Below are 18015 nucleotides of genomic sequence, written 5' to 3'. Positions count from 1 at the left end.
ATTATCCAGCAACTTGAATGGTTCTGGGGCTGTGGTTCTGGTTGGCAACAATAGTGCACATAACATATCCTTAAGAACATCCTCCTGATAAATATATCACAGTTAAATAAAAAGCTATTGCTTTGTTGTCAATATTTGTGGACTCGTCAACATGGAGTACGTACCACTGTGATGTATATATATATATATATATAATACTCTCCAACAATTGTGTCTCAATGTCCTCTGATATTTCCCTTATGCACCCAGTAACAGTTTTAACCAAAAGAGGTATCTCTGCTATCTTTTTTTTACTGCAGCCTCTCCTAGAATATCATGGCAAATGTCTATAGCGGCGGAAAGGAACAATTTTTCAATGTGAATGGCTTCTTCACCTTTGAGGCAGTGGTGGCTTAGTGGTTAAGGAAGCATATTTGGGTCCACCAGCTGCCAAGTTACCACTAAGGTGCTCTGAGCATGGCACCGTACTCACACACTACTCCCCGGGCACTAAAAGCTGCCCACTGTTCACTTTGGTGATGGGTTAAAAGCAGAGGTCACAATTCGTTGTGTGACAAGTTCCACTTTCCTTCTTACCCTTAGCAATACGGTTAGCCACCAAGAATGATGCTCTGAGTGCACCCGAATTTGTTGATGTGGTTGACCACAGCAATTGCTTCTGTCCTTCTTGCTCCCAATTTTTTTTTCTCCAAAATACTCTAAAGGCTTGTCTTTTAATGCAGAATGTTCTCCAAGTAGCGAACCCGTTTTGGAGGCTTCATTGCCTCATAAAAGAGTCATTCGCTGCATATTATGCAGAGTGGCCTTGGTGCCTGGGAACAACCTGTCGCAATAAATCCATATTTCAAGTCAGGCTACTGTAATAGTCTGTTAAATGCAGCTTCTTTTTTATGAGGTCGTAGGCACTAATTCTGTCTCCTCATTGGCTCTTTTAGTCTGTGCAAAAAAACTTTCCAAAAGACATTTGTATTTTGATTATTTTGCTAGCTTGAAGGTTTCAATTTAGTGGTAATGTATTTTGTGTTACCGGCCACAGCAGACCCTTTCAGAAGGTAGCGGATATAGGTAAGACACGTGACCAAGGCAAGCATCTTGTCAAGTCATAGACAGATGTGGCAGAGAGAATCTGCCACATATTTAAAAATAAAACATCGTTCAGAATCCAACCAATTGCAGGCATCCTTGAAGTGCAGGCAGATAAATTTAGTTTTTGCACTTTTTAGTGCAGGTCAGGCTATTGTAATACATGCAAAATGTATTTAGGCAAAAGAACCAATATTCGAAACTAACATTAGCTCCGGGGCTAACTCCCTTTACTTTGTGCTTGTCCGCAGCAGAGGTAAACAGAAACAGGGAAGTTGGGGTCTTTATTATCAGCCACACTGAGCTCAACGGTACATACGTAATCTATCTATCTATTTATAAACAGCGTTTTGGACTTCCGGGCGACACGCAACACGACATGGCAGCATAGTTACTTAGCTCCAGGTATCAGCCTTAAATTCAATTGTATTTACTCATTATTACAACACACAAACAAACAAATAATCTTCGCTTTGATGGGGAATGGGGATAAAGGCAAGAAAGGAGGATATGGGCTATGTAATAAGTAAAAAGTATCTGACCTGCAGGGGCGCTCCAGACGTAATAACATCAGGATCTATGGCATTCCCGAAGATGCCGAAACCACCTCGGAGCGCCCCACCGCACTGGTTCATTTCATCTAGTTCTCTGTGAAAGATAAGGTCTTCCATGCAGCTTCGAAAAAACAAACGGGCCCCGTAATGTACAACAGCGCTGCACAAGCTGCAGAAGATCTGCGGAGAAGAGGATACGCGGTTGGCGAGATCCCTGGCAGGATCAAGAGCAAAGACGTCTCAGAGGAGACGCTGCAGCTTCTACCCTGGGAAGTAACTGAGGCCTGCCCCGAAGAAAAACACCGGTTGCAGGAACAGATCCGGGAGAAGCTGAGAGTATTGCAGAACAGAACTAGGAGGCACAGCAAGGGATAAGTGAGATATTTCATCATAATTTCCCCATTATCTTATTGCATTACAGTACAGTTTATTGCGTTCTACTGTTCTACACTGTTTTGTTAATTACCGTTGGTCCGGGGTGTTACAACAGAAATGTTTTGTGTAAAACTGATGCATTATCAACACTGTAGCATATTGTTGCAGAATGTAAATGGGCTGAATAACATCATCCAAAGAAGCAAAATAATGGCTAAAATAATAAGGGAGAAGATAGACATGGCATTTTGGCAGAAGACAAACCTTTCAGATATTGAACATAAAAAAATTAGGAAAATGGGTTTTAGGAATTCAAATTAATTTCTCAAATTAATGATAAAGAGGGAAAATTCATTATGGTTAATGGAAAAATTGACCAAAAGAGGTAACACTATTTAATGTTTATGCACCACCACTTTTTCAAGAAGGTGTTTGGACTGATTACATCAGAAACATATGGGACTCTTATTTGTGCAGGGGGATTTAATCTACTTCTGAATTCCTCCTTATATGCAACCAATATCTAAGGCAGATGGATCTCTCAGACCACTCAGGGATTTCTCTAACCTTCCATTTAGATGGAAGACAGCAAAAGACTTTGTGGTGACGTAATACTGGCATGTTGAATGATCCTACATTTAGAAGTTCAATGCAGAAGGACCTGGCATTATACATACAGGAAAATGATAATGACGAAGTAAACCCTAGCATATTATGGGATGCAGCTAAAGTCATTCTCACGGGGAAGATTATTGCCAAGACAGCTGCACTCAAAAAGATCAAATCGCAAAAATTACCTAGTCTACAGGAAAAAATTGTGAGATCTGGAGCAAACGCACACAATATATAAAGAACCTTCTATTATACAACAAATCAGACATACCAAACAGGAAATAGATAAAATATTAGGTGAGGAGGTGGAAAAGAATATAAGGTTCATGAAACAAAAATATTATGAGGCTGGCCCTAGAGCAGCAAAATGATTGGCTTGGCTCAGAAAACAACTGGCAGAAAACTCTATCCACAAGATCAGAGACCCAGTTACAAATAAAATTATTAAGAATCTGGAAGGTATACAAGAAGCATTTGAAATATATTACAAATCATTATATTCTCAACTAGAGCAGGTTAATAACATTTTTGAGCTCCCTAGATCTTAGGGTAAAGAAGCTAACTCATCTTACAATAATAACAAAGGAGGAAATAAGCAGTGGCGCTTTGGCCCAGAGGCAATGTCTCTGTCTTTGGTGTGGAACCCAAGGGTTCACCTCCTGGACAAGTTCGAATCCCGGTTAGGGAGTTTGGTACCTTCCTGCAGGAAGGTTTGGGGGGTTGGTACGGTGCAATGTGATTTGGGTGGCCCCCGCGACCCGGTAACAGATAAGCGGATGAAAATGGATGGATGGATGGATGGATAAGCAAAACCACCTCAAGTGTGAACATTAACAAGTCACCTGGCATGGACGGTTTCCCTCCAGAATGGTATAAGTCAATGAGAGACTACCTACTCCCTTTGTTGGAGCCTAGTTTTAATTATATTTTGAAAGGAGGCCGTCCCCTTCCATCTTGGAGAGAGGCCATTATTTCATTGATCCCCAAAGAAGGTAAATAGGACAGGATGGACTGTAAAGGGTACAGACCTGTCAGTGTATTAAATACAGATTACATATTTCATGCCACCATCCTAGCAAAAAGAATGGAACCCATAATGCCATTGTTCATCAAGAATAGACAAACATAATAGACAATATAGGAAAAAGCTTTTGATTCAGTTGGGTGGGAATGTCTCTGTTTAGTAATCCAAAGTTTCGGCTTTAGTAAGGACTTTATACATAGTATTCAGGCACTTCTCCCCTACCGCAAGAATTAAGGTTCCGCTCCGACGTCTGCAAGCTACACAATCTTTAGTTCATTATGTTACATAACATGAGTTATGTTAGGCTTACAGCAAAAAGTTCATCGCAAAAAATCCTGCACATTCTTTATAACAAAGCATTTTTTTACAGAACTAGCATCTTCAGGGCGCAATAAGATTTTGGTGTGCGAGAGGTGGCATGGTGACTGGACTACACCAATAGGGTAGCAACGTTTGGTAAACAGAAAAGCAAGATCGCTGCCTGCAGAGTTCATCTAGCAGTACCGAAGAGGAAAACCCATAAAAAATGAGTAAAAAAAAACTAAATCTTCAAGACACGAACAGTGCTATATACACATAGCCTCTGTGAAGCACCAAAAAATTCAGGATTTCACACTTGCACGGTGGAATACGTACAGGAAGAGTCTACAGCGGTGGCTCGGGTCGAGGGGTAAGTGCCGATACATAGCTGAAAACTACAAACACTGCCTGGATTTGGAGTTCGAAAGCATTCCTGAGAATGCTGCTTACCATCTCACATGCTACCGGAGGTTTATTGACAAGAGTGCAATTGCAAAAGTGAAAAGGCGAGAGAAGATATGGAAGACCGCTCAAGAAGTGAGGCCATCCCATCAACATCGAGCATGACGACTCCAAGTCCGACAAAGAAACCAAGTTCGAGGTCAGGCCTGCCCATCGCGAGCTCTGGCCCCGTCCTTCCAGCCCTGTGCATAATATGCAAGAAAAAGGACAACTACATCGTAATGCAGAACTTACAGGAGTGGGCAAAAACCTCAGCTTATACATAATACTGATGTTGCCGTGCAGCTGGATAGCCGCACCATACAACGCTGGGACCGCAATGAGAACTCCGGGAAGAGAACATTGTTCACAGGACCTAGAGTCCGTCACAGTTAGGTGCCGTACCTTTATTCTTTCTCGAGAGCTAACAACCGTGCTAATCACGGCTGCTTACATACCACCACATGCTAAAACGTGTGTAGCTCTCATGCTGCTAGTAGACACCATCAACACTCCCCTGTCCACTCCCCTGACAAAGACCATCACCACGTGACCTAAGGATGCCCTCTCCTAGCTCCAGGACTGTTTCGGCCAAACTGACTAAAGTGTCTTTCACCATGGGGACATAGCTGTACACACTGTTAATCCAACTCGATGGTGCCGCGGATGGTCGACACGGTGTTTTGTGCACCGCTCCTTTTACTGTTTTTGTGTTTTTACCCCCGTGTTTGCTCTAGTTTTTTTTCTAATTTTTTTTTTTTACAACAGGGATGAACTTATAAACATCCATGCAACAACTCCACTGGATTTATTCCCTGAGTTACTATCCTCTTCAACCGACATTTTGGATATTTTACTCAAAGGCGCCCTGGTCATTGTCAAAGCAGCGATGCGTCGGAAGAGAGGGAAACAAGCCGGTGTGCTCGTACGGCTGCGCTGCAGCGGATTTTATACACCTGCACTCACTGCCCAACAAAGTAGACGAACTTCAGCTACTTGTGCATAACAACAGAGATGTTTCATTCTCCGCTGTCCTGTGCTTCACGGAGACATGGCTGTGTGGATCGACACCAGATCCTGTGCTTGAGCTGGCTGGGTTCCAACTGTTCAGAGCGGACCGCAACATGGAACTCTCCGGCAAGCATAAAGGTGGGGGTATCTGTTTTTATGTAAACTGTGGCTGGTGTAGCGATGTAACAGTGATCCTACAGTTCTGCTCCCTTGAATTGGAAACTTTTATCATCAAGTGTAAACCCTTCTATTCTCCCCGTGAGTTCGCTTCATTCATTCTGGTCGGTGTTTACATGCCGCTGCAGACCGGCACTGGGCCATTCGGACCACACCATGGTCCATCTGATTTCTTCCTACAGGCAGAAACTGAAACGGTGCAAGCCCGTACTTGTCCTCGGGGACTTTAACAAAGGACATCTCAGCCACAAGCTTCCAGAGTACACACAGTTTAGTGCCCAACTAGGGAGGGGAACACACTGGATCACTGTTACACCACAATTCAAAATGCCTATCAAGCTGTTTCTCGGGCTGTACTGGGTCACTCGGACCACACCATGGTCCATCTGATTTCTTCCTACAGGCAGAAACTGAAACGGTGCAAGCCCGTACTGAGGACATCAAAGCATTGGTCCAGTGGAGCCATTGAGGAACTTCAGGTGTGCTTTGATTGTACTGACTGGGATGTGTTCAGGACGTCTACCAACAGCCTGGAAGAGTACACAAAGGCTGTGACCTCCTACATCAGCTTCTGTGAGGACAGCTGTATACCATCACAAACTAGGGTGAGCAACAACAACAACAAACCCTGGTTCACAGCAAAACTCAGACGGCTTAGGAGGCTCAAGAAAGAGGCGTTCAGGAGTGGAGACAAAAATAGTTACAAAGAGTCAAAATACAGGTAAAACACACACCCCCCCCCCCCCCCCCCATTAACAACATGCGCCTTGCAAATGAGCTGAACGACCACTACTGTCAATTTGAAAGACAATGGGACAACTTTCCCCTGCACAGCCACGCCCACCCCACCCACTGCAGGAACTCCGACACCTTATTCAGCTCCCCTAGCTTCCCCCCTCACCTCCACCACTGGACCGACTCTTGCTATCAAAGAGCAAGACGTGAATAGGCTTTAAAAAAAACAAAACCCCAGCAAAGCAGCCGGACATTTTCAACACCTCACTGGAGATATGCTAAGTGCCATCTTGCTTCAAATACTCCACCATCATCCCTGTCCCTAAAAAGCAAAAACCCTCCTAACCTCTGTGGTCATGAAGTCATTTGAACGCCTTGTCCTGACACACCTGAAAGCCATCACTGATCCACTCCTGGACCCCCTGCAGTTTGCCTACAGAGCCAACAGGTTTGTAGACGATGCGGTCAACTTAGCCCTCCACTTCATCCTGCAGCATCTAGACCCCACAGGGAGCTACGCCAGGATCCTGTTTGTGGATTTTAACTCAGCCTTCAACACCATCCTCCCAGCTATCCTACAGAGTAAACTGCTCCAGCTCAGTGTACCTGACTCCACCTGTAGGTGGAACACTGACTTCCTGACTGACAGGAGTCGGCACGTGAGGATGGGGAAGCACACCTCAGACTCCAGGACCATCAGCACTGGCTCTCCGCAAGCTCCTGAAGTTTGCAGATGACACCACCCTCATCGGACTCATCTCTGATGGAGATGAGTCAGCGTACAGATGGGAGATTGACCGCCTGGTGACCTGGTGTAGACTTAACAACTTACAGCTCAATGCCCTAAAAACAGTGGAGATGACAGTGGACTTCAGGACCTGCCCAGCCCATCTGGCCCATTACCTTGGGTGATTCTCCTGTGGATACTGTGGAACACTTCCGCTTCCTGGGAACCATCATCACCCAGGACCTTAAATGGGTGCTAAACATCAGCTCCCTGATCAAAAGAGCCCAACAGAGGATGTACTTCCTGAGGCAGCTGAAACAGTTCAATCGGGCAAAGTCAACGATGGGGAACTTCTACACCCCCATCATCGAGTCTATCCTCACCTCCTCCATCTCCGTCTGGTACGCTGCTGTCACTGCAAAGGATCTGCGCAGACTGCAGCGTATTGTCCGCTCTGCCGAGAAGGTAATTGGCTGCAACCTACCGTCGCTACAGGACCTGTACACCCTAAAGCGAGCTAAAAAGATTGCAACCAACCGCTCTCACCCCGGTCAAAAGCTGAGGAGCTCCCCTCTGGCAGGAAATTGGGGTCCCTCTGGACCAAAACCTCTCGCCACAAAAAACAGCTTCTTCCCATTTGCTATTAGCCTTGTCAACAGACAAAAAGGCTCTCACTGATCCCCCCCACAGCCCTGTTCATGCTGTTGAAGACTTGCAGTATGATCATTAATAATGTGACACAAGGGTGTAACCGGACACGCATCATTGACATTACCAAGGTGTCATCAGCTCTTGGAACCAGTTGTGTTTAGCCTTGTATGGCATACATACATACATGTTTTATGGTAAAGGCAAAAGAAAGACATTTTCTGTGGCATATGAGCAAGAAGAGTACCTTAAGGTGCACTTAACCTTTTAAAAATCTGGGTGTAAAATTTCACTTGGACGACTCACCACTATTTGCACTACTTTGCAAATACAGTATGTATGCCATTGCCACCTGTATGATCAGCCAGCTGCTGAAAATGTCAATGAGGCTAGGTACAAGGCTTTCTTTATGGCATCATCGGTCTTTCCAGAATTGTCTAATCCAACTACAAGTGATGCCCTCCATTAGCACTGCAAAACGGCAAATTATCAGGCTGCAGTCATGAGGTCCTGTATCAAACAAAATATAGGTGCTCCATCACCTGCTGGGTACGGTTGGCACCTAGAACATGTAAACCTACATGTCATATGGATGACAAGAAATCTGGCCCCTGACAGTGTTTTGCATGTCATGGCTCCAAGGAGAGTGCCTGTGAGATAGGTAGGTGTTCCTGCAGAGTCTCTGCAGGATTCGGTTGCGTTTTAACAGCTTCTGTATAAGCAATTCACGTTTCAACATGAGGTCTCAAACTGCTCTCAACTTTCGCTACCGTTCTCTCTCTCAAGCGCACCCCATGCACATATACACACATAGCCATTCACAGACAGACATACACTACTGGTATAACACACAGGCTTCAAAGCGTGTGAAAAAATGTTTCACATAAGTTTTACATAATGTCCCAACCTTATTGAAATTGAGGTTACCATATTTGCATATAGATAACAAAGTATGTATTTGTACGAAAGAAAGCAAAACATTAACTTACAACATTACACCAGGGTTGTGCAACACTGAACTTCCAGCCGGTTTAAAATTCTGTTAAATAGAGATAAAGCATTACATAAACATTAAAATGGATAAACTGTTTAGCATGATCTGTTGCTCACAGACAAACCTTGTTAGTGTTGGGAGGCAACACATGAAGCTGGTAGACAGTCAGACACAGTTTACTTAAATTGATATAAAAGTTCACCATTATGTCTCCTGGCATGGGAGGAGTGAACATTTGCTGCAGAAAAAAAACAGAAAGACAAAAACACAATAGTGTTAAAATAGTACATGAATCTATCTCTGTTTCTGAAACCTGGGAATGTCTTCTTATGGCAGCATAAAAAAAATCTGCATTGTCTCTATTAGTTAGTTCCATAATGTAGCAATTAGCACGTCTGCCTTAGAACCAAAGAGCAGAGAGAATCCTGGGTTCGATTCCCAGAGCTACAACATGTTTGGCACTTGCAGGGGGCAGCCTGTTGCAGCAGATCTGCTGTTAACACAAGAATTTTCCGCATATGGGATGAATAATGAATTCTTTTCTAATGATAAACTGAGAGCATTCAATAATTTGAGCACTGATTAAAATGATATGCAAAGTTTTCTTTAATATATAGAGCCAATCTGTTTTGTTACAGACTGCTCTGTAATGCAAAATTATTCATGTGAAATGGTTGATGAAGAATCAGAATTCAAGTTGCTGAACTGAACCCCGACGTGAGGCGAGGACCCCCCTTACTATAAAATACCGGACTTCTGAGAAGCAAGGGTTATAATGTGTTGAGGAGCTATAGTTAATATATATGAAAAACAATGTTAGAAATAGAGTTGCCAGTGGGTGTAGAGCACGAGGACATAGAGATAGTCCCCAGTGTGTGTAATGAGTGCGTAATACCATCAGACCACTTGTTCCCAGCTCGGTGAGTGTCATGGAAGCTGGAGTGGTAAGGCGACCTCTTGCACGTGTCAGCTGGAGCATCACTGCATCCACCAACTGCAGTACCATTAAATGCAGCAAATTAGTGTAAATGACACTGAATGGAATGAATGATATCATTATGCTCTGATGTGAGACCAACCTTGATAACCTCAGCCCCTGTTTTGAAGTTGTAGGTCTCATCACGACTGTTAAGCATTTGAATAGCTTGGCTAACATGATTCCAGGCATCTTGAATCTGGAGTTGAGACAGATATTTAGTAAGACAGTTTGTTTTCAGACATTACTATAGTACAGGTGAGCTGTGGATAAGTCATACACCAATGCCTTCAAAATTTTGATCAGTGTTGCTTGATCTTTTCTATGCACTGCTTTGACCAAATAATGGAACTTTGACATTGAAAATTCCACAGACTAAATTATTTTAAAAACAAAAAGACAAGAAAAAAATGTTTTAGTGTGTTATATGCTTTATTATGTATATATACTAACCTGCTGCAGTTTCCACTGCTTGTCGTCTCTAAACTGAAAGTGTAGCACTTGGCTGCTTTTTGCAAGCTTGAGGTTTATGTCCTGGTAAAAATGCAAACCATGGTTATTAGACATAATATCCCTCATATTCATCCCGTGGTGTCTTGGTACGGGTATCATGGTTTGGTGCACGTAGTCACACGGCGAATAAGTTTGAGTGAGTGGCCTATTAACAAAAAAAAAAAGTGTCCTCTTTGATGAAGAATCAGAATTCAAGTTGCTGAACTGAACCCCGACATAAGGCGAGGACCCCCCTTACTATAAAATACCTGACTTCTGAGAAGCAAGGGTTATAATGTGTTGAGGAGCTATAGTTAATATATACTGTATGAAAAACAACGTTTTTTTCTTTTCCTGTGTATGAACAAAATGAATGAATGGTACAAGAACCCTCCTAATGCATTTTTTAGTTTTATTCTATTTTTTTTTTTTACTTTTATAACAGGTTTTTAGTTTTGGGGTCAGTTAATGTCTGTATAAAATATAAAAAAAAAAGGTAAAAAAAAAAAAAAGGTAGTCTTATACATGTGTAAGTTTTTGTTGCTTTTATCCCATTGTTCTGAACCCATACCGAAAATGTACCAAACCATGACCCCCATACTGGGGTACGTACCGAACTATGACTTGTGTGGACCATTACACCCCTACTCATTATGTATGAAATACCTGTCTAGTAAATAAAGACTTTAAATCTAGGTCATACTCACAGCCTGTGTCAGAGCATCTCCCTGCAGTGTCAGCACCCCCTTTACTTGGTCCATGCTGAAACACATTACATTTGAACTTGTGATTAGAAATGCACAAACAAACATGAGAAACAGTATATTTTGTAGACCCTACCTTGTGGAAGAAAACATTGTGTGTATATGTACATGTTAGCCAGGGTTCTTCTTTATGACAATACAATAAAAAGCTCTGAAAGTAATAACATGGATAAAGATTAACTGTTTGAATCTTATTGAACAAGGATTACTTCAACATATGTAACAATTATCGAAGCTGCAGACTCTTCGTCAAAATCCACTAATTTAATAGTGGTAATAGAATACAACAGAATAGCAGACAGACTAGGATCTTTCCTAAGAGCTTATGGCTCTCTTCCAATATGAAAGGCAAAGCGGAAAGCATCCTCAACAGGGCACAAAGCCAACTCCTCAATGAGAAAGTGAGGCAGTTTCATTTCACGATCGATGTCCTACAATCAAAAATCTTTCAGACCGAGAGCTCACTCTAGCTGAGTCGAAATTCCTTGCCAAAGGACTAAACTTTGCAATAACCCCAAAGCAGCTTCCTCAGTGACACAACAACTTAAGAGTTCTTCAGACGAGACCCCACTAATAGATACAAAATAAAAGTGGTCAAATGCCTACAGACGCTGGGGAAGGGTTATTGACCAGCTCTGTCTTTTAAACTTTACCCAGGGGATGCTGTTTCCTGCATCTACGGGCTGCCAAAAATACACAAAGAAGGGGGCCACCTAAGACACATTGTAAGCAGCATAAACTCAGTTACATACGACGTGGCTAAATACCTTGTTACCATCCTCTCTCCTCAAACTGGAGGCTGAAGAAACTATGGTATCTTAAAAGGTCACGTCATCTTTCACCTGCATCCCCACTGGAGATGCGGTGCAGTGTGCATATGTACAAGATTGATTGAGACTCATCCACACAGACTCAGTGCTGTGATTGCAGCCAAAGGTGCATCTACTAAATACTGACTTGAAGGGGGTGAATAATTATGCAAACAAGCACTGTACACCATACGTGTCAAACTCAGGCCCGGGGGCCAAATCTGGCACACAGTGTAATTATAGTTGGCCCATGAGATCGTATCAAATGTGTACTAGAGTTGGCCCACCAGTATATAGCCCCTATATCCTGGCAGGATTTGTAGTATTAGCGGTGTATACGCTATGTTATTGTACATTCTTTTGTTTGTTTGTTTTTGTTGTTGTTGGCCTGTAACGAAATGATTTACATTAAAAAGGACTCGAAAACCTACAGATAAAGTTTCCATATGAAAAAAAACAAATTCTACATTCCATATCTGGGGAAAACAGTAAATATTAAGTTTGGCCCGCGACTTTGTCCCAGTTTTTAATTTCAGCCCACTGTGATTTTGAGTTTGACACCCCTGACCTACACCTTGCATTTGCCCATGCTAAATGGCCTTTACTAATGATGCCTGAAGCTTCAGAGGTGCGCCAGGGATTACAGTTATAGTTAAAATCAAGCAGTTCAGAATCATCTTGCTACTAAGTGGGCAAGGGCAAGGTATTTTTTAACGTTGTTGCCCGTTGCATTACATACACCTGTATGGAAAAAGAGGCATAATTACTGGATGCACTGTCTCTGTGATTTTGCTTGCCTTGAAGTGTGCAGAGGCCTACTGACTGAATCAGACAGGGGGGTGTGACACCGCCCTTTCTGATAGTGACCACAACATCGGTTACAGATGGATTCTTCAAGGCCTTGAACATGGCATCAGTTGAGCTAATAGCGAATGGTCTACTTCTGAAGAAGGGGAAGATCAAAGACAAGTACTAGTTCTCCACAAGAGCAGTCCAGATACCATCTGTCAGGGAAAAGCCTAATACCCGGACGCTTAAAGCTGCCCACTGCTCACCTTGTGATGGGTTAAAAGCAGAGGCTCAGTTTCTTTGTATCCCCGTGGTACAATGACAATACAGACCATAAATAAATAAATAAATAATAGGACCTTTGTCAAGATCTTTGACTGCACTCTGAGGGACACTGTAGCACTCAATTCAACCAACTGTGAACTGAGAACCTGGCTCACTTCAGTGGGAATGTCAGGGCTGCCAGGCATGTAAAACAGCTTGGATTTGCCATGGCATCTTGCAACAACTCATCTGGCCTTTGTTGGTGTATTATATGTGCCACTGACCACTGTTGAGGGCCTAGAGAGGAAGACCGGCTATTAACTGTACAGGTGGTTGGGCCTATCTTAAAGTATAAGCAATATTGCCTTATACAAGATTAAGAACAAACTGCAGCTCCTCTTCTGTAGTCTGACAGAGTTCATGGTCACCTGAGCAGTAGAAGGGCTGCTGTATAGAGACTATGGTGACACCAAGGTCTCCTCAGTGGGCACTGAGGTGTGTACTGGCAGGAAATGGAGGACAGAGAAAGCGATCAACTAGGGGGAGTCTTGAGTATTTCACAATGCAAAGCAGAGGCATCTTCCCAAAATCCTGCTTTAATAATGTCCAGACAATAGATTCGAAGATCTCTTGGGCAAATCTATGGAAGGCAGAGCCATAACGTATAAGGCTCTTTATCCAGTCTGTGTATGATGTCCTGGCCAGCTCACCCCATGGAGTACATCCTAAGCTGCTGCCCAAAAGCCGCTGGTGCCATGACTAGATGCTAAAGGCATTAGCAGAAGTCATCAACTAAGGTATTATTGACAGCAGGCAGCAAAAACAATCAAATATATCCATTGCATTTTTCAAGACTGAGCGAAGCCAAACCACCACATAAACCAACCATACCAGGAGGCCTTTTGGCAACAGGACTGACAGTTTAAGGTAGACCTTGGGTAATAGCTTAAATTCCCAGAAAAAGACCACAGCGACCATGCTAAGGCCTGGCATTGTGCTGCTGTCAAGGACAACAAGGCAGGTGGTCCTGCTGGATTTAACAGTTCCCTGAGTTACAGCAGACACTTCGTACAGTTCCAGTCAGTGCAGTGATCTGTTCATTTAAAAAAGAAAAATACATATAACTAAATAATAACTTTTACAGCTGAAATCTCGTTCTTTTGGGGATAAAATCACCATTATTTCCGTTCATGCAGCAACATAATCTCTGGTAGTTTTAGTATTCATTCATTTATCTTGAAAATATTTTTTTGCCTAATAAAAAACATTTTATGATTTTCTTTATATAGAGTCCATGACTATTCTCCATTTTAAATTTTCTTATTCAATTTATCATAGCACCAGAAAACACACTATGTTTGAAGCTTGCTTAATTTATTTCCTCTTTTTAAGTCAATGTTTTTCATAGAGCAAATCAAAAATAGACAATCTTACTAAAACAGAAACAGATTTACACCTAATGTGACATTCTGTTGTAACAATATACAGTGGAACCTCGGTCGTTGAACACCTCCCTTTTTGAACAATTCGGTTCATGAACAAAAATTTTAATGCCAATGCTATTTCATAAGTCAGTCTGCAGTGTCTTTAGAGCCCTTTGTGAACTGACATCTGCAGCTCTTTAGACTTTTCATCCAGAGATCACAGTCACCAAAACAAAGCCTCATGAAATTGTGATGATCATGCCAAAGTTACCACGGGATGGGTGGAAAATGAACTGGCACTGAATCGGCAATGTCCTCTCTGCTTAACGATTGATTAGGGATAATACCCAGATGAAAGGCTGGCGGAGGTGCTGAACAACAGACAAAAAGCCCTCCACACCTGAAAGGAGAACTGTGGACCACTGTCTGAGACAACGTCTCGTGGAATCCCAAGGAGACTAACCACATGTAGTACCAGGAGGTCCACAGTCTCTGTGGCCTGAAAGGAGCTTAGGGAGACAAACAGCCTGTGAAAGTGGAAAGCCTTAGAGAAATGGTCAACCATAGTGAGAATACAGGTATTATTGAAGAACAGGGGCAAGTCTTTGACAAAGTCCAGGGCAATGTGTTGATTTACTGTGGGCACAGGTCGTACAGGATACAAATGCCCTGGTGACCTCGGAGATAGAGGGCCAATGTTGAATGTAGAATGTTAGTTGCACATTCTGTTACCTTGTCCTCCTCATCTTGCTCCGCGAGAGCACGTCTGGCTTGGTATTCTGGGAACCAGGGCAATAGGTTAAGGAGAGTCTGAATCTATCGAGAAAGAGCGCCATCTAGCCCAGGCATGGGCAAACTTAGGCCCAGGGGCCAGATGCAGTCTCTTCAGCTTTTTAATCCTGCCTGGATATTTATATTATCATTATACTTCATTATCTGCCTTTTCCCTGCAATATCCACATTTTACCAATAGTAGATGGTAAAATAGATGGTAATAGATGGTGTAGAAAATGATGAAAACATTTTAGCCTTTATGCATGACTTTTACATGTCATTTATTCACACATAGGCAAGGTTCTTGCGATCTGTCCAGATGAAAAAAGAATGCTTTGTTCCCTCCAGCCAATTCTGCCACTCCTCATAAGCCAATACAGGAACCGTGGTGGGAGAGAGAGCAGACTGGAGGCAAAGGGCATGGCAATTAGCACTGCAGCTTAGTACTGAAAACATGGCAGGTTCCTTGTATCAAGTGGCATTCCACCAGCCAGCACTGGTGTGGCAACAATCTGATGAGGCCGCAGCCAGAGTCATCGAATCAACAGTGAAGCCTCCTTCACTGTTGATTCGATTGTCACTTTTGGAGCAAAGAGGTTTGGCGTGGAAGAGGGCAAGTCCAAACTACACCATTAACCGAAGACTGAGAGAATCCACTGCAGACGAGAGACCACAACTGGCTGAGTTCCGGAACATCATCAGGAAAATACTGCTGACGCTGCACAGAGCTTAATGGCATAGCAGAGAGAGCCAAGGAAGCAAACTGCATTCATAGCTGATCCAATCCAGCAGCTATTGGGGCAGAAATGCAGCGACCCACTAGTTTGCTCTAAGGTAGAAGTAGACCATTTCCTGCACAACAACCTGAGCTACATTGACAGAGAGCAAGAGCTAGGGCCTCTCAGAGCCCTGTTCGACACACCATCCCCCACTGCCCCTTTCAACATCTTTGAGCCCACCCGGATGCCCAGGAGGTAGTTGCTGTGGCCAGAGCCAAATCAGCTACAGGACCAAGCGGAGTACCATATAAAGTGTATAAGTGCTGCCCAAAGCTCCTCAGAATCTCCTGGAAGATCTTGTGTGTGATTTGGCGTAGAGGAACTGTAGCAGATAATGGAGGCAAGCAGATGGGGTCTGGATACAAGGACTCAAAGGTGGCAACAGCAGGCATTATGGTGCAAATAGGCAGGAAGTGAGAGAGCCAAAGGGGGCCTGGAGGTAGCAGAACCCCGGCTGAAGTACAAGGCGTGGATAGGCACAGTGGTAACGGTGCGTGCAGGATTAAGTGCCTCAGTATGAGAGGGTACATGACAGGGACAAACGCAAACTAGTCCTAGCAAACTAGTTTACACTCTGCTTAGCTGCAAAAAGTAGAGCAACCATAAAGACTGCAGAGAAAGTCCAGGTGGCTCAAGACTAGGAGGGGTGATCTGTGGGCCAGTGCTGCTGGGACACAAGCCAGGGTCTGATCAACCCTGGCTGGGTCACCAAAGATGCTGATGTTGTCTGATGTTGTAAGAACCAAAAAGCCCAAGGATCTCATGCACATCACTTAAGATGTGTCCCTGTGCATCCCCAAAATGTATCTTTCAACAAATGAGCTCCTGACCCAGTCAACTTGGGGGTTGTGAATCTGCAACCACAAATGACCTAAAATAAGAAAGGCCTGGGGAGACGACATTACCAGAAATTGAATTCTCTCACTATGGTTTCTAGAGAACATAAGAGTTAACTCTTTGTTGCGATGTTAGATGGAAGAAAGTTTGCTGCAATTTAGAGCAACCACAGTCTGAGGCCAGTGGCCCAGGTAGAATTCCTGCGTGGATGACTAGGGCGGAATCAATGAAATTCCCATCAGCACCTGTGTATGTGTGTATGAGCACCGGAAGCAAAGAGTTATCTTCAAGCCAAACTAGGGAACCATTAAACTGAATACAGAGAATCTTAGAACAGGACTCCATAGGAGTTACATAGGACAGTTACAGTATAGAGTATATACATACATGGAACTGCAATGGAATACAAAAATAGTACATACTGTGTAGAGAGAATTATTTTGGTATTTTGAATGCACAATGCAACAACTATGCTATAGTAACAAAGAGAAAACGTAGTGATGGCAATAGTAATAACAGCAAAATCAATAAATATAGTATTCATTGTCGCTCCTTGAGTCTCTACATTTACATAATCAAAAGTCCTCCAAGGAAAAAGCAAGGCAACGTGTAGTTCCAGAAGACCCCTTGAGACAAGAGTACCATGCTGGTGCCTGGGCCCATTAAGGGACATGGCCCTGTTTTCCAGTGGGTCCACTATCTGCCACACAGAGAGCTTGTATAATTCTTTTGTGGTTATACACTAAATAGCTGTTAGGATGGCAGTTTTGGGGGAGAATTAAATGTGTGTGTGTTCTAGCGTGGGAAAACAGCACTTCTTACGGTGTCTTTCAACACTGGTAAGAAGTGCTTCAAGAGGATTTTCCTTCAATATATCAATAATCCAGTTAATTACTGACTGTTTTGGCCTAACATATTGACAATTTGTGTGAAACAAGCCTACCTCTAGATGCATGGTGATGAGAAGTCTAAAGAGCTGCTCACATTAGTCCACAATGGCCTCTACAAACACTGCAGACTGCCATTTTGAATAACATCGACTCCAGTATTCTTGCGATGGACCAGATTCTGTGTAAATTATCTGGAGTCCAGTGCAAACTTGATTACATATTTTCATGGTAGAGACAGAGGAAGGGGATCTGGAAAACCTGGATGCCACACTGGAGCAACTGGAAGAGTACGGACAGCAGTGCAAAAATCCAATTTTGAGTTTTCCCAGCCCTCAGCCCCTTGTGTAAAGACAATAAAAAAGTGATAATAGATGAAAGTGACACTCTTAATAATATTTAATTGCTAATGAAGAGTTATATATATATATATATATATATAAATAATGTACCTATGCTGACAGACCTGAAGCAGGCAATCTTTAGCGCTGGTCATATCACACGTTTGGAACACAGACATATTCTCTATTCCAATACTT

General features: G+C 43.0%; 1 protein-coding gene across 1 annotated transcript in view; it reads right to left on the bottom strand.

Moving 5' to 3' along the window:
• Positions 1-18015, bottom strand: part of rogdi (rogdi atypical leucine zipper) — a 40038-nt gene that overhangs the window by 3066 nt on the left and 18957 nt on the right. The window contains exons 4-9 of the mRNA XM_017040705.2: positions 10857-10911; positions 10111-10191; positions 9761-9856; positions 9577-9675; positions 8806-8919; positions 8677-8726 (exon numbers count right to left, since the gene is read on the bottom strand). Of these exons, the coding sequence (XP_016896194.1) occupies positions 8677-8726; positions 8806-8919; positions 9577-9675; positions 9761-9856; positions 10111-10191; positions 10857-10911 (495 nt within the window). The remainder of the gene's footprint in view (positions 1-8676; positions 8727-8805; positions 8920-9576; positions 9676-9760; positions 9857-10110; positions 10192-10856; positions 10912-18015) is intronic.

Source organism: Cynoglossus semilaevis, chromosome 17 (assembly GCF_000523025.1).
Source record: "Cynoglossus semilaevis isolate Cse_v1.0 chromosome 17, Cse_v1.0, whole genome shotgun sequence".
Taxonomy (NCBI): domain Eukaryota; kingdom Metazoa; phylum Chordata; class Actinopteri; order Pleuronectiformes; family Cynoglossidae; genus Cynoglossus; species Cynoglossus semilaevis.
Note: the sequence above shows the minus strand (reverse complement) of the source record. Positions and strands in the feature narration are given on the sequence as shown.